Below are 17,739 nucleotides of genomic sequence, written 5' to 3' on the forward strand. Positions count from 1 at the left end.
GGAGCTTCCTCTTCCTCTTCTGTGGATTGAATTATTCCTTTTTCTTTCCATTTTAGCTAGATCTAGGCTTGCAGAAAATTTTATTGTGGAGTTGGTGCTACTCAATGGATTTTCCCCCCCACAGCAGCCACATGACATTGTCCTCATCAAAAATACCATTCCACATGGCCCCATTTAATCAGGATTCTTTGACGGAGTCCGCCCCTTTTGGGATTGCTTGCTTGCTTGCTGGACTCAGCGCCTTTTGGGATTGCTAGCTTGCTTCCATAGAAGTTAGCCAAGAGTTAAAATATTCATAAACCCCAGGTTTCAAAGAGTTAGCCAAGGCTCTAATGGGGACACCTGTTTTCTTCTTAAATAATCTCAATGATCAACCCTATATTCACTGGAACTGGACCAAAAGAACTGAAAGATTTGTTGCCTTGCTGACATGGGATTTCAAAGGGATGAGCTTAACTTTTGCATACAGATCTCAAATCTAACTTTGCACTCTGCATGCTTCAAGTTCAGGTATACCCCATCACTGCTCATTTTCTCTAGACTTTTGGTTAGTTCTTTCACACTTCCAGACTAAGGTGTCTGTACTGAATGTTTATTTGCTCCTTGCATATTTGTAACTTGGCTGTCTTAAGAGCAGCACACATATGCTCTGCTTTTATTTTCTGTGCAATAAACCAATCTTCTACGTCCTGGTGTGGCAAGTTCTTTATTAGGCATAAGGTTTAAAGGTTTACACACATTTTAAATGGATGCATGTCCTGACTCCACGCAAAAAGTTCCATTCCTCTCAAAAGTGTGTGATGGATCGATACATGTGGTGGACACATATGTGGGTTCAGATATGCATCTTTTTAACAGTTTCTCATCATACAGGAGCTTTAGGCAGACAGAAGTGTAAATTGCTTTGGCTTGCTCCAGAGCCCAGCATATGAGGCAGCCTTGCATCTACTCTGGAGTTAATGGGAGGGTCGCATTGATTCTGCTCTCCAGATTTGCGGGAGGGATCCCCGTGTTGTGCTAAGTGGATTCGTGAAACCTGTTTGAAGGGATAGTAGCTCTGTACTGAAATGAATGGAAACTGTAAAGCAGCAGTAATGGACGTTTTCCACCAGCCTGGCATGATTCAGCCAGTTAAGCACTTTTCAGTTCTGCTTTCAAAGGCTGAAATGACTGAGCTCCATGAGTTGTAGCCAACTAAGCCCAACTCAGAGTAGACACACTGAAATTAATGAATTCAAGTTAGTTAAGCCCATTAGTTTCAATGAGTCCTCGCTGTATATGACCAACATTGGATACAACCCAGCAAGATTATAAAGGCTGCAATCCAATGTCCATTTTCCTGGATGCAAGTCTTGTTGAATGCACAGAGGACTCACCCACCCTTCTGCTTTTACATTTGCCCCGCTGCTTTCCCCGGGAAAACCTGCTCCTGCTGAATCTGAGCAAATGTCAACCCACAAAAAAAACCCATTGACATTTGCTCTAATTCAGCAAAAAGTGGGTTTTTCTGGGGGAAAGTGTTAGGACAAGCAGAAGTGTGGCCAATCCCTGTGGTTTACTTCTGAGTAAACAGGCACAGAAGTATACAGCAGAACTGCTTAACATTAATTGCGCTGTGTCCATAATTTTAAAAGAACTTTCTTTTGTTGTCACAAGTTATGTGGGTTAAAATATTATTGGCTCCTTGAGCGGACAGCTGATAATTTGTTTATTTTCAAGAAGTAAGGCTATACAGATGTCTTGACAAAACTATCAGGTTAAATGCACTTGTTATCTGTTAGAAATGAAAGTTAACAATAAATAAGTGATTTATGCTGTCAATAACATTATGGAGTGTATAAAATTATATTTCCCTTGCTTTAAACAATAACAAAAATCTACTAGTGGCATTAATATATACAACACAGGTCCTGAAATATATTTAAATTACCTTAGCCAGCAGTGCTCAGATTTATTATTATTTTTAAATGGAGAAACTATAATAAATAGAAACGTTAAATATTTACAATAAAAGAAAATGTGGAATCAGTAGGTGAACACATACATCCAATTTTCATACACAGAGGGGGAAAATGGTATTATATCCACCTCCTCAAAAAACACCTGAATTTCCTTTGTGTAAGCTATAAGGGGAACATATATTTACTGAATGAAGATAAATTATATGCATGCTGAGGTGATCGGTTGACAGACATTCAGTGGTGTCTCTGTGTTTTGGTTCCCATAAGTAAATCTGACTTCCATAAGATCCAATTAATGACATGAAAATATAGGGGCTTGATATTTTTTTTTGGTTGTACCTATGTAAGCTGATGGTATGGTGATCATTTCAAACAATTTTACATCAACAAGGGGACCTCATCTATATCGTTGCTTCAGTGGGACCTGGATTCACTGCTTGACACAATCACAAAAGTTGCCCTTGTTTGAAATAGTGTAAATAAAATTCCCTGGCTGCATGAACAATTCTATTGTTCCTCAAGGGAGGAAAGGCTTATACTATGTTGTTCCTGGTCCGGGTGAGGCTAGGTCCCACAGCCAGGGCTAGCTTTGCTTATGCAATGTGCATGAATGCACATGGCCATGACTGGGGAAGTCCCTGCACCTAGGAGGTCGGTGTGCAGAAGAAGCCACTACACTGGGATTTCGTTCTGATACTGCATTCCCGCTGAGGGAACTGTCGCCAAAGCGTTCTGAAGCCACAGGAGCTATTAATGTAGTATTACTGTCTCTGACCAAAACCTGCTTCATTGATTTAAGGACTACTGCAGCCCCTCCCATGCAATGTAGTGTCCTGAGTGATCTTAGTTAACGATAGAAAGAGATTTATTTAGAAGTAAAGATGGAATAAAGCATATTAACTCTGGATAATAACAGAGATTGTAGCCCAAAATGCACTTAGGAGAAGCAAGTTCCACTGAAATATATGGGAAGTTACTTCCAAGAAAATGTGGCTGGGGCTGAGGTGTCAAGACGAGTTAAGCTTCCTGTAGTTAACCTGATTAAATCATTGCACAGTGCTGGGTTGCGCTTATTCTACATCACCATTTCTTTGGCAACACACACACACACACACATACAGTCAACCTTAGAGCACAGGATTTCTATAGCTCAGCAAACACTGTGGTCCTGCTTTCAGGGAGAGAAGAACTTTTCATCCAGCCTCCGAAAAAAAGAGCTTCGTGTCTAAGCAAGTTGTAGCCCACCATATATACGCTGTACAGGAAACTCGCATCTCACACAAGGGCTGGGTTCCAGTGGTTGTAGGGTGAACCCCTGGAAGCCCCCCCCCAGGGTGGAGGGTTACATATCTGCTTTGGGGAGGAGGTGTGAGGACTCTGGCAGTGTCCCAAAGCTCTTCCACCACCTTCTCAAAGCACACCTCCTTCAGGCTCTCTGAAGGCTTGCCTGCCTTTGCGAAGGTGGCATGAGGGCTCTGACAGAGTCCTCACTCCTCCTTCCCGAAGCCTAGTAAGCACTTGCCCAGCTTTACGTGAGATGGAGGGCTCTAGGACCCTGCCAGAGCCCTTATGCCTCACACCTCCTTCCCAAAGCCAGGTGCCTGCTTGCCTCCCCTACCCAGCTTCAGGAAGTTTGCAGGCGCAGCGAGGGCTCTGGGATGCTTCCCAAAGGCAGGCAAGTCTGTGATCTCAGCTTTGCTCAGTGTGTTTGTGCGTAAACAAACAAATAAAAGGAGAACAGGCTTCCCCTGCTCTCCATTTCTTTATTTATTTTCCCTCAGCCAGGATCGTGCAAGTGAAATAATCATAAGATGCGAGTTACCGGTATTTGGGAAACCCACTGCAGTCAGAAGCCAGGTGGATTCTTTTATGATGTTTTTTTTTTGGGGGGGGGGGAAGAAAAAAGAAATTGGCATGATTTTGAGTTGGTTAAAAATGTCCTTGTCCAGAAACTGATTCCCTCATCAGCCTATTTCCTAAGGAAACTGGAACAAAAAGCAGAAGAGGTCAGCTAAGAGCCACCCAAACCAATGCAAGGGATACTTAAGGCAGGTGGTGTCACTTAGACAGGATCAATGGCTCAGACAATTTAGTTTGCAATTCCAAGGTCCCCTATGCAGAGCTCTGTATCTGAGTTTCTCTGCAGCTGATCTGGAGCCCTCATTGCCTCTAACGGAGTGGAGACTATAGATTATTTTCTGCCTTGAGACTCAATGTTGAACCTGGTCTACATGTTGACCAATTAAAATGTGGGCAAATCCCTTAACCACCACCCCAAACCTGCATCTAAAATCTCCCGTTTCCCCTCTTTTTCTTGAAGAGATGAAAGGATTTACATGAATACATTTTGTTGCACCTACACATTGAATTTGCTGGATACAATCAATAACCAATAGCTGTTGCTTTTCCTCTGTTACTTATAATACATACACTGTCACTGCCACATATCCCACAATGCCCTATGCCTGACACCACCCCTCTATATTGTACATATTTTGGAATGCCCCTAGATAAGAAGATGAACTCAATGGAGGGAGGTTCTGGTGCAGGGGGAAAGAAGAGATACATCCTCCTTTCACCTCCGGATGTCAGAGAAGTCAGACAGTTCCTCTGCCTGTTCGACAATCCCATGAGCCGCTTTGGGACTGTGGCTCCCAGCTTTAGTGCGGGTTTGGGCATTCCCAGGAAGCCGGCTACCTCTCTCCCCTCTGGGGTTTCGGGAGCTCTCTCTGGCGTCAGGTTCAGGGTGGACTATAATGTCCCCTTGACTAATAGAGGATCTGGGGACTTCATTTGGCTTCTTCTCTGGTTCAAGGGTGAAATCTCCATGTGGGACGGAGGTGCAGAAACTCAGGATAGAACACAGGCTGCCCCAGCTCTGTTCACACTGGGCCTGGACGCTCCGAGTGATGGCGTCTCTAACCTCCTCTCCACAAGTGAGCAAGGTGTTCACTAAATCAACATACGGCCTAGGAGAGAAAAAAAATAAATCAGAAGAACGGAAGGTTACGGTGAAACGGCAGCTTGAGTAGTTCAATATACTTCAGGCCTGACCCCAAAGGCAGCTCAGCAGCCCCACACTGAATTGCGGTTTCCTGCAACCCTGTTCTTCAGTTCTAGGACTTTCAGAACAGTTTCTAAAAAGTTTTTTAAAATAACATTAACAATAGAAGTCAGGTTTAAAACAAACAAAAGTACAGCAACAACAAACCCTCAGTGTAAATCACAAAGAAAAAGACTTGGGCAGATCAAAAGGCATTCACCTTGGCGCAGAGAGGTGATAAGATAGTGGTTCGGAAAATATTAGGCGAGCCTTCCTGGAGGGAAATCTTCTATTGCCAGAGCAGTGCTCCCAGTGGAATTTGGGTGGGTTCTGGATGTTGAAAATGATACAGGAACCAGTCCCCCCAATATTATGAGAATTGCACCAGTTATTGGAGCCATATTAGCCCTCTTCAGAGGCTTCTCTCCCTGAAATTGAGATCACATGGAGAGACAGAGTGGGGAGAGATGCTCACCCTGTGCCAGCCCCTGTCCCAATACCATCAATGTGTTGAGGGATGGTGTTAAGTGTGAATGTGTGGTGGTAAGTCTACCTAAATATGAGTAGGCAGCCACCATGAACTGGAATCCATAGAGGTACAAATTCAACAGGCTTCATGCATCCAGGCCTACCCTTGAGGCAGTGGTGGTGTAATAGTGTAATAGTGGGGCATGCACGTGTGGCTTCAGAAAGGGCTCCTGTGTTAGGAGAACCATATCCGTTTATCGTATTGCTGCCAGGCAGCTGCAGTGTCTGTTACACATTACTTCATCTCTGAGAAGTTGGAGACTTCTTGTGAAGTGACTTTTCCACAAAATGGCCGGTGCCTGGTTCAAACTCCTTCAAACAGATTGATGAGGGACAACACCCATCTCCTCTGAGTCATTACAATGATGGAACACAGCCTACTCCCATTCTACATAATTGGCTGATTCTGGTAGAAGAGGGAAATATCCACTGCAATATCAGAATATGGGATTGTGGGAAATGTTTATCCCACTGAAATTAATGAACATGACTACTGTCTCCCCTTTCAATGAACACACCTACTTTTTACTCATAAGAGACCACTGAAGGATGGACAGAACACTAAATCTCTTCTTCGTCAGCCTCCTCACTAGTCTGGGTAAAATTCTTAGTTGCCAATGGCAATCAGAGGAGTGGCTAAAGCTGGGATAAACTGTACTATGCATTATGGAGTGGAATAATTCAATGTGGAACATAGTGCTTTGACTATTAAAGCTAATGACTGTTAAGTTGTTAGAAACCACAGCAGATGTTTCCTATGGATATGCTTAGATCAGTTCTGAGAGGCAAGCCTATAGTCTTGACAAAATACCTTCGGGGCAGAGAAGTAAGAGTGTTTCCCCTTAGCTGTTATTTTCAAGTATGACAGCTGGTATTAAACCCAGTTGGCAAACAAATAGTGCTTTTCCTTTACCATTTGTGTTATGAGAATGTGTATGTAGGTTTGTGGTTGCTCCCTTGTCTCCAATAGTATTATAACCACCACCAAAACTGGATATACTGTATTACTTGATCATCTAAACACCACTGGCATTTTTGTCAAGAGTATTTTTTTAACTGCTGTAACATAATATCATACTGATTTATTCATAGCAGAAGACTTTTAGTTTCTAATGAGCTTAGCTGCATTCCACATCTGTCATACAGACAAGCCGTAATATTCAATTTGAGGATCACAAGGAATTTTCGTTTTTGTTTTAAGTTGTGGCAACCAGTCACGTTGTTCTAGTTTTTACTGACTAGCTACCTCCTTACAAACCTTGCCACAGGGTGCAGCCACCCAATTCTTTATCCATTTGTACCACCTTTGGCTATTACTGGCATGGGGTGTCATGCATGATCTCATCTGGTGCCCAAACAACCTGGCTGTAGACCACAATATTGTGACTGTTAACATCATCAAGGTGTGCTAATGATTACACAGCAAAGAAAATTTACAAGATTAGTTTAGAAATATCAAAGGTGTTTCTCATGATTGTGGTGCTGACAATTGACACAAAAGAACCTATGAAATGCTTGACTATTCAACATTTGAAATTTTTATTCACAAAAATAAAAAATTTGAGGAGGTTGGCATTTGATTCCACGGGAGTGAAGATATTAAGGGAGTTGATACTTTTCAGCCATTTCCAATAACAATTGGGGAGAAAAAGGCCCCCATTTTGCATCAAGCTGTACATCACAGTGTTCAGTATATTGTGTCTTATGCTAGGCTGAAGAAGAAGAGTTTGGATTTGATATCCCGCTTTATCACTACCCGAAGGAGTCTCAATGCGGCTAACATTCTCCTTTCCCTTCCTCCCCCACAACTAACACTCTGTGAGGTGAGTGGGGCTGAGAGACTTCAGAGAAGCGTGAGTGGCCCAAGGTCACCCAGTAGCTGCATGTGGAGCAGCAGAGACACGAACCCGGTTCACCAGATTATGAGTCTACCGCTCGTAACCACTACGCTGGTGGTTCTCTTAAAAAAAGAAAGAATATAGTTTGAAAAACACTCATTTCTTTTCTCTTTACTTCTAAAAGTTCAAGTTTATTTTCACTGGACTATACTACTTCCACAACAGCTCCATTCCTGAATACTACAACGGTCTCAATCCTGTACAGAATCCCAGAAGGATTAAAAGCAGGATTTTGGGGAGAGCTGTTCCTTCATAGTGAACTGCTGTAAACAGTAACTGTTGATTGTTACACTGAGTAACAAATGCTTCCACATTTTAGAGACAAACAGCTGTCAAAGCTGCATTCTTTTTAAAAGCATATCCTGATCCGAATAAGAAGTTGAACTAACACTGATATATTCAACCTAAGACAGGTTTTAGGAGAGTCCCTTTGTTGCCATTCTTGAAGCGGGGGAAATGAGCTTTTAAGAGAAACGAGAAGTAAGTGGAGCGTTTGTATCTATATTTTGGCAAGTTAGATATTAACAGTACAGTCTTTGCCAACCATTCAACAAAAATTGGCCTCACTAGGATTCTGCGTGTGTAAAGTTAGAGTATGTTCTGGGGATTTGTGTGTTTGTGAAGCCTGACATTTCCCCTTATAATATATAAGCCAGTTATGTGAGGATACAATGCACCAACAAGAAGTATTGGGAGAAATCTAATTAGGGTTCTTTTTGCATGCCAGCACCACCACTCCCTTTCATCTTTTAATTTAAGAAGCACCGTATATAATTTTTTGAAGATACAAGCCTTGATTTCAATTAAAAGACTAAGCATGCCATTAATAATATACACACATTCCTTCCCTGTTCCAAACTGGTTTTCCAGGCTGTGGTCCACACAGTACATGTGAGGTAATTGGACCACCAGCCATCTTTCCACACTTTTATACCTGTGTGAAGGTGTTTAGAAATACGGTAGAGAGATCCAGAGTAATCAGTGTCATGTTTACAAAAAACAAAGAAACAAACAACAACAATTACACTACAGATGCTATACCGCAGAATAAATTCTGTGACAGAAGCATTCACAGGATGTATTTTGGGATAGTTCTCAAGAGGTATGTTTCTGATCTTGGGCACTTAAGGGAAAACCCCTAAGAGCAACTGAACAGAGTCAAGAAGCTTCCCTTTGTAAACTGCTTTGATTCCTCCTCCCCCAAATCAGGTGGTGTATACATTTTATGAAATAATAAATACATCTGAGGTTGCACAGACATTCTGTAGATGGTTATGGAACCACAGCCCATATATTACAACAGAACAGCCACACCCAACCCCTCCAGATGCTTGGGACAACTTCCATCATCCCCAACCATTGGCTGTGCCAGCTGGAGCTGATGACAGTTGTTATCAGGAGGGCAGCTGAAGAAAAAAACCAGAACACACTAAATTTAGTGTACCTAGTTCAAATGCAATGTATAAATCAGTCCCCAAGTACATCCAAGAAGATACAAGGGATAAATCTGGGAGTGGCAGCCTAGCAAGACAGTAGGAAATCCTTTTGCAATGCCATTGATTTCTTTCTGTTGACTGGGGGCTTATCCACATTAACCTTTAACGCTCCATGACTGAGCACTGTTTCGTTTCTGCCCCAGGCTTTCCCCCAAGCAAAAACCTGCTCTTTAGCATTCAACTGGAGCAAACGTCCATTCGGGTTTCCCATGGATTGCTGTTTGCTGTGTTTGAGCTTTAAAGAGCGGGTTTTTATGGGGAAAACTCTGCAGGAAAAGCTCAGACACAGAGCTTTAAAGAGCAGTCTGTGCGTTGAAACAGTGGAGGAATTAAGTGTGGATAAGCCCTCAGGCACCCAGTAGTGTGCTATCCTAATGTACCTGTTCATTGCCCTCTCTTCTCAAGGCTCAGCAGCATTTCATTTCCCGCTGGCTGTCCCTACACTCCCAGATCAGTAAAATTAGGGTATGTGCAATTCCGTGAGGACGCACAATAGCAGGCTTATCACGACTGGAGCGTCCCTGGAGCAACTGGTGATAACACAGAGCGGGCTCCCCATCTGAGCTCCCCTGCCACCTCCCACTGCAGTATCCAAGCTCTGACTTACTCGTGCTGCAGCAGGTCTTTGAAGTGAATCATCTCCACAATGACCTGGACGTTCTCCTTGGCTGCCGAGCAGAGGTCGTGCTTCTGGTAGCATTCTCGCTGCAGCTGTAACACCATTTCCTTGATGGCAGGGCACTTGCGGCTAATGCAGCTGAACTTGTGCCGTAAGGCGTGAGCCTTGCACCGCAGAGCATCTTTAATGAAGGATTTTCCCTGAAGAAAGACACACAAAAAAGCACACCAAGTCTTCATCTCCATGAAGCATGACTTAGAAGCTGAGTTGCCACCTCTTCTCCGGGAAGCCTTCAGAGAGTTACACGTCACAGATCATTAGTAAAGTAAAGGTAAAGGGACCCCTGACCATTAGGTCCAGTCGTGGCCACTTTGGGGTTGCGATGCTCATCTTGCTTTATTGGCCATGGGAGCCGGCGTACAGCTTCCGGGTCATGTGGCCAGCATGACTAAGCCGCTTCTGGCGAACCAGAGCAGCGCACGGAAATGCCGTTTACCTTCCCGCCGGAGCGGTACCTATTTATCTACTTACACTGGCGTGCTTTCGAACTGCTAGGTTGGCAGTAGCAGGGACCGAGCAACGGGAGCTCAACCCGTCACGGGGATTTGAACCGCCGACCTTCTCTTCGGCGAGTCCTAGGGTCTGTGGTTTAACCCACAGCGCCACCCGCGTCCCATCACAGATCATTAATCACACCATTAATGCCACCTATGCATGTCTACTCAGAACTAAGTCCCTTGAAACCAGTGGGATTTATTCACAGTTAAGTATCTGTAGGACTGCAGTCACTACCTGTCATTATCTATTATATACTTTAACAAAAGGCCCTTCATCCTTCACCCTGCCTATCCGTGTCAGTCAAAAGAGACCTTCTGTTAGCGTGAAAAAATGCAGCATTCAGCATGTCACAATAGCATTATGGCATTAGTAGAAGTTGGAGGGCACACCTTCCACTCTGAAACTTCCAAAAAGGCCTAGTAAGCAGGGTTAGATTTCGGAGATAAAAAATGCCTCATATTATATGATCCCTTATCCTTATTCTGCCCTCTTTTTCTGCCATTAGGTTTGAAGTCCAGTCATGCTTCAATGGTGTTACAATTCTTTGGATAATTGGTCAGCAATTCTTCTCCTTGGTGAATGACAGGCAGCTGGCAATCCTCCTACATTCTTCCCATTCCTTAACGTTTCAGGTCATCCGAGCTGATGAGCATTTCATGTTCTGTACACCATATAGGGCAAACATTCTTTTAAAAATTTGACTCAAAATTTACAGTACCAATCATAGCAGTTGAGCGTGAGAACGCAAGTTCCTTTGGTTTAGCATTTTTTTCATCACAGAACAATCCTCCCCCATTAAAACGATGAGAGGGCATTGGGGGGGGGGATGCTCTTTGCTGAGTAATGCACCAATATTCCGTATATTATTTTCATTTTGTAATTGCTAAAGCTATACCTAGAAGAAGTTTCAATACTTAAACAGAATCTAATTCAACCTGCATGGGCATCAAGGGGGCTGGAGAATGTGGAGAATTATGTGGAGAATTATGGCAATGGACCATAATGGGAATCCTATGGTACAAAATGTGTGAAGTATTGTAATATAAAATGAGCATTTTGTTTTCCGTTCTTTTTTTTTTTAAAAAAAAAACTAAGGGAAAGGTTTTCAAAGGTGTCTCAATATTAGAAAATAGGTGATAGATTCCTATTCATTTAAAAGGAAGCAGTCATCCTTACATGTCTGAAGAAGCAGCTTAAACATTTCTAGAAAGATTTGTTTTCAAGTCCAAAGTGAGGAGTAGCCTTGTAGCTGAGCTGCACAGAACACCTTTGTCTGCAAGACAGCTCTCCTCCCTATCCACGCTAAGAGCCGCTAGCTAGGGGTTGAAATCTTTACACATAAATATATGTGTGTATGTTCTGTAAACTGCCTAGTCAAGCCAAATGCCACTGACCCATCGTAATGTGCTCCTTCCCTCTTTCACTGAAATTGGAGAGCAGCTGTACAAGACATAATAACAGGATGCTTCAACGAAGTACAAATGGTTTGGAGAGAAAAGGTCCCAAACCCAGGCAAAGCAGCTGCAGACATCCCCAAACAAATAAACCGTAAGACAAAAAAGCAGGCACCCCCTGAAAAAAAAAAAGGCAATGGAACAAGCCAACTCCCCACTCAGTTTAAAAAACAAGGTGCCCATGGTTGCCATGTTGGGAACCCAGACACTAAAAGAATGACAAATGGAGTTACTTAATTATTGACTCTGCAGGAGGTTCTGCTTGCCTCAAGTGCCAAACTATTTTGAACTAGGGCTGTTCACTAGCCATCCTTAGAAATGCGAGGTCTGCAGATCCAGGTTGCGATTAAAATAAATTCTGTGTGTAAGGAAGAGCCATGCATGGAGCTAGAAGGATATTTAGATGCTGTGTCATAACAATCCCCACTATTTGAGGGACAACCCCTTTAAAAAGAAGAGGAGTTTGGATTTGATATCCTGCTTTATCACTACCCTAAGGAGTCTCAAAGCGGCTAACATTCTCCTTTCCCTTCCTCCCCCACAACAGTTACAGATAGGTAGCCGTGTTGGTCTGCCATAGTCAAAACAAAACAAATTCCTTCCAGTAGCACCTTAAAGACCAACTAAGTCAGTTCTTGGTATGAGCTTTCGTGTGCATGCACACTTCTTCAGATACCTATCTGAAGAAGTGTGCATGCACACGAAAGCTCATACCAAGAACTGACTTAGTTGGTCTTTAAGGTGCTACTGGAAGGAATTTTTTCCCCCACAACAAACACTCTGTGAGGTGAGTGGGACTGAGAGACTTCAGAGAAGTGTGACTAGCCCAAGGTCACCCAGCAGCTGCATGTGGAGGAGCAGGGAAGCGAACCCGGTTCACCAGATTACGAATCTACCGCTTTTAACCACTACACCACACTGTGGCTTAACTTTTTGTCAATGGGAAATGTTATTCTATATGGGCGTATCAGTGCAGTCTTTGGTTCCTGGGCTCAGCAAGCAATTGGTAATGGAAGTATGTTGAAGGATGCTAGGTCCTAGAACTTCAAGTCAAGAACATTACAGAGCGAGTTAACGTCTGAGTGAAGTGCCACCGAGTTCAATGAGGTCTACTCCTAAGCAAGTGGGTTTGGGGATACACACCCATTTCATTAAATGAAGATGACTTCTGAACCACTGCACAGTCTGTAATACAAGCTGTCTTTTCAAACAAGTGCCCCCATACTCTTTCACCTAGCATGCTGTGGAATCTCCATATGGTGTTTTTCTTTGGGTGGTGGGACTTGAAGTGGACATGCAGTACATATATTGGGCTACTAAGAAGGAGTGACAAGTGTGTGTGTGAAGGCAAGATGTAAGTATAATAAGAGACTTTATGAATGAACCTTCTGTGTTATGAACATCCCCTATTCCAAAGGTGTTACAGACTTGTTCATTTTTGCTGAAAGCAGAAAATGTGATGAGAAAACAGAACAAAACAAAATCTAACAAAACTCTGCACTGTTTATTTCTGCAGCATTTATGCTTACCTGAGCATCAAATTTTCCAGCATTGTGGAGAAACGTCATGCAGATCTCATGTAAGCCTCGGATCTCACAGGAGTTGTTTTCAAAGCACTCAAATACACTGCACCCCACATCACCAGCATTGACCAGACAGTGCTGGATTTCAGCTGAAAATGAACATCCATCACAATGCATGTTTAAAACTGGAAAATATACTAGAAGGTGGAGGTTTTGCTTTGCTAACAGCATCATCATTTCAAGAAAAAGGGGAGAAAGTGCATGAGACACACATTAACTGTCCTTGCCTTCCACAGAAATTAAGAGACAAGCATTTAGTTACAGAAATGCAAAGTCAGTGTTTGGTGTTCCCATGCCACTCAGAGCCATTGTCTCATGTGGCAAATCTGATCCAAAGAGCTCTTAAAGCAATATTCGCAACAAGGTTTCCAAGATTCTTCTACCTGAAGATACTGAGAAAGTGAATTGTCAAGATTTTCTAATCTGAACAAGTGCCTTGATGATTGGTTTACGGTTGGGCCCATCTCCCCCAGATTATTGAAGTCAATTACAAAACTCCTAATACTGTATAGCTACAGGAAGAAAGAGTCTTTTTGCTACAAGCTTTTGCTGCACTGCCATTTACCATCCCCCGATATTCATTACACATTTGCAATTCAGTTGTGCACACGTTTACTTGGAAGTAAATACTGTACTACTGTAGTGTTAAATGGAGCAAGTATATGTTCCATTGAAACCCAATTCAGCTACCACAGGACAATGTTCACACGCATGCATGCAACAGTAAAACCAGCCAGCTTTTCCTTCCATGATTTGTGCAGATTTTTTAAACATTGCCAGTAAACTTCAAATACTGATAGTGTGTTAATGTGTACTGATGCAGCTGCTGAGAAGTCTAAAAAATTCAAGTCAAATAGCACTGTGACATTTTAAGTAAAAGGGAAACATTTTGAGTGCCAGATAGATAGCCATTGCCCTAGTACACATATATGTATCACTCTCTGCAAGCTATTTCCAGCCTTTCTCATCTAACCCTGGCAGCTCAAGGCACGGATCCTTTGATTTTCGTTTTATATTGCATACACCACTTCTAGGTTTTCTCCAATGATGAAGCAGTTTATAAAAAATATAATTAAAATACATACATGAAAGAAAATGGGCGTTCCTTAAAAGGGCACACAGAAGCCAAGCTAAGAGAGAGGGATCCTAGTTAAGCAAAATAAATAACAAGCAGGTAGGAATTCCTCCTTTTTTAAAACACTGATTGGACAAAGGGCCAGAAGACCCAGAGCAGGATTTTGCAGCTACATCTCCTATATTCCCTTCTCAAGGAAGCCTCACTGTATTGAATTCTATAGACACAGGAGAAGCTGTGCATAGCAGATGGGGAAAAGGGGCTCTTTGTCCAACATTGTGTAAGTATGCAGCTTGGGTGTGTGTGTGTCTCTCTCTCTGTGTAGGTGTTCCAGGAGGCCAGCTGTAGTGCTTGTGTTGGGTAGGGTGCAAATGCGGTTCCAATCACACGTCCTGGCCTCAGTCAGTGTGCAGAGAATTGCACAGAACTATAAGATTCACATGTGGCACTTGGGCACTCCTGCATGTGTGTGTGTTTTAATCAAAGCTTTGCAGCAGCAAATTCCACTACAGTTAAACCTGGGGAGAACTGGAGGGTGTGTGTGCTGCTTCCCTGTTTCTTTCAATTCAGGCCTGGCAGGTTTCCTCCAAGGAAACTGCACTGCATTGTGACTTATGCGACCAGTATGCATTAAAAAGATCACGCGCAACCCCCCCCCCCGACAAAAGAGGGAAGACGGAAAAGGAGAGGAAACCCCCTGTGGTGAATTGCATCACTGCACGCCTCTCCTGGCAGAAAAAAAAATAGAGAGAAAGACTCAGCAGTTCTACTTAGGTCTGCACGTTCCAAGTGCTCTTTTTCTTTCTCAATCGGCTCCTAAACCTGCGCTCAGGAAGCATCCTTTGTACCAGCAAGGCGGTTTTTTCTACTGTGTTTCCTACCCGCCTCCCCTTTAAGACTTTTGCCTCCGGAATCTTGCTGAAAATTAAAGGATGGGAGAGAGCTGACCAGTATGGAACGTGCAAAGACACGCAAAGGACTAGTCATTAAAATCTTTTTATAGCAAAAGGGGAAAAAAAGGAGTGAGCAAGCGAGAGTGAGGGAGCGAGCAAGCACGTATTCTCCTCGGCTTATAATTATTACCTGGTCTAACTTTCACTCTGGTCCTCCCCGTCTTCTGTCTGCGATGAGCTCCTTTTGCCTTACTTAGATGGCAACACAGCTCGGCGGTCTGCAGTTCCAACAGGGGAACAAGCACGTGCGCTTCCAAACTACAGGAAGCATTTTTATTTTCTAAAAAAACCGATTTCTGCTCCCTCCCTGCGATGCCGTGCCTCTTTTGAGCCTTCCACGCTGCACAGGAACGCAGAGAGCCAATTCCCCGAACTTAAAATGCCGGTTTGCTCCCCTTCCGAGTTTAGACTCACATGCCGATACGGTTTGATGATATTGGAAAGGAAGCCCAACATACCTGTGTTTTGCAAAGACAGGCGCCCTTTTTGCTGAGGCGCTCTGTTATCTTGGGCACCATCTGGAGGGTTGGTGGCTTCCGTGCCCACCACCGGATCCAAGCTTGCAAAGACCAAAGCCAGGGTCACGAATTTCCCTAACCACTCTGCAGCATGCATGGCCCCGATCTCTACGCCAACAGCACTGACCGGAGGAGAGCTCGCCCTCTCTCACACACACACTTCTTTGCAAGGAAAAAAGTGTGCGCGCAGCGTGGGGTGATCAAGACGAGAGATCCCGGATCTTTCCCAAGCCTCGCTCGGAGCGTGCGATCGGCGCTGGTACAAGTGCGAGAAGTGGCCAGGAAAGGGAACGGATGGTGCCTCAAATATCCCTCAAAGCTCCGGTGTCACTTGAATGAAGGAGTCGAGCAGATGTTGTCCGCCCAGCCGACCAACCGGAGCCTCTCTTTCACTCTGACACCACGCTCGGGGGGCGTGGCCTGCGCTCAACTACTACACACTCCAGCGAGCAACTCCGGAGATCTCGGGACGGGAAAGTCGCTGCAAAGTGCAGCAGGTTGCAAAAGCATGCACCGGCGAGCGTGGTCCAGCGAGTGGATCGCGCTTCCGCCTTCCTGCGCCTTGCAGCGTCCTCACATTCCCAATGCGGAGCGCTTATATGCTCGGTCGTTAGGAAGTCGATTAAAGGGGAGGGGGGGAGGCGACGCTAAGAAACAAAAGCGTGGCTCTGCAAGGGCGGTCGCTTGCAAGCAGCGGCGGCGGCGGGAAAAGGGAAGGTCTTGCAGGCGATGCGGACGGTGGTGCTTGCAAGACTCGCGCTGCTAACTGGGGGGTGGGGAGTGGTTGCATGAGTAGTTTGGAAACGGGGCCAGGTCGTTTCCGTGATGAATTTAGCGATACCTTTTGCTAAGCACCAGCAAGACTCGCTGCCTGCCTGCCTGCCGGGCACCATGCAAGCGCGTCTACGGTATGTATGGCACACGCGGCAACCGAGCGAAGCCAGCGAGTGGCCTGCGAAGATCGGATTTCGAGCAGGCGATCTAGACGGAGCCATGTGCTTTTGCAGCCAGGGGAGCCCAGGGCGTCGCCAATCTACACGTGTTCCTTCGGAAGCGGGTGGGGGGCGACGGGCACGGCAGGGAGCTTATCTGATATCCGGTGTAGCACCTGAACCCGAACAAAAGGACACTTTCGCCTTTTGGATAGAAGAACCCCTTTGCACGCTGCGGTTAATATTTGCATTTTAGAGCAGTACTTTTATTAATCTTGGCTCGTTTTCTTCATACATGTCACACACAGCGAGCAGTTTATAATGTTGGGGTGGGGAACCCGCACTGCCCTCTCCCCATTAAAAAATAACACCTGATACATAGATTTGGACCCTAATGCAAAGTGGAGGGGGGATTCAAATGGAAAGCTCGGTTTTATTGTGCCCCCCATGGAACCGTCTCCATCCTCAACCTTAGCGCACGCCTCCCCTTTCGCCCAGATTTTTGGGGATATTATGGGGGGTGGGGGAGAACCGGCGATCCTTTTCTTGTGTAACCCCACCGCAGTCGTTGCATCATCTGGTTGCTGTGCCTCAACCCTCATCCACAGCCCGATCCTCCCGCATTCCTTCCCATCCGCATTGAGAGGCGCGGATTCTGGGGCAAGGCGGCCCGCCCTCCCCGGTGGCGCGTTCGGGATTCCCACCTAAAGCCTTCCGGCAGCAGCTGCTTTCCTTAAGGAAGGCGATGGAAGCCTTCAGCAGGTGACGATGGGGTGTGTGTGCCAGGGATCGGGGTGGCTCCTCTTCCTTCCTTCCTCCTTCCCACCCCCCCACGCCCCGCTGCAGCAATCGCTTTCAGAGGTTTCATCAGGCAGACGCCGCCAACCTCCTGCAACTTCTGCCCTCCGGTCTTCCAGTGGAGGAGAGCGGCGCGGAGTGCCCGGGTCCTGCCTGGCTGCTGTAATGCAGGCAGCAGCAGCAGCAGCAGCCGAGGGGGCGGGCGGGCGGGCGGGCGGGCCCTTCGGACTCTCTTCGCCAGGGACAGCCGGCTTGCCGGAGGAGGGGCGCGGCGAGGAATGTCTCCAGCTGTTGCTGCTGCTGCTGCGATCCCCTTGCTCCCA

General features: G+C 45.1%; 1 protein-coding gene and 1 long non-coding RNA gene across 2 annotated transcripts in view; one reads left to right on the forward strand and one right to left on the reverse strand.

Annotated features, from left to right (window-relative positions):
* The window catches only part of LOC309336458, a 68,323-nt gene extending 54,386 nt beyond the window's left edge, over positions 1-13,937 (forward strand). Inside the window, exons 2-3 of the long non-coding RNA XR_014154020.1 lie at positions 10,609-10,689; positions 13,074-13,937. This is a non-coding gene — a long non-coding RNA (uncharacterized lncRNA). The remainder of the gene's footprint in view (positions 1-10,608; positions 10,690-13,073) is intronic.
* On the reverse strand, positions 119-16,892 carry STC2 (stanniocalcin 2). The gene is made up of 4 exons (XM_081852178.1): positions 15,627-16,892; positions 13,087-13,229; positions 9,534-9,745; positions 119-4,930 (listed from the first exon to the last, which is right to left on the reverse strand). Exons 1-4 carry the CDS (start codon positions 15,781-15,783, stop codon positions 4,537-4,539), a joined length of 906 nt encoding a protein of 301 aa, XP_081708304.1. The 5' UTR covers positions 15,784-16,892; the 3' UTR covers positions 119-4,536.
* Between the last annotated feature and the right edge of the window lie 847 nt (positions 16,893-17,739).

The sequence above is a fragment of the Podarcis erhardii genome, assembly GCF_964252035.2.
Source record: "Podarcis erhardii genome assembly, chromosome: 2".
NCBI lineage: Eukaryota > Metazoa > Chordata > Lepidosauria > Squamata > Lacertidae > Podarcis > Podarcis erhardii.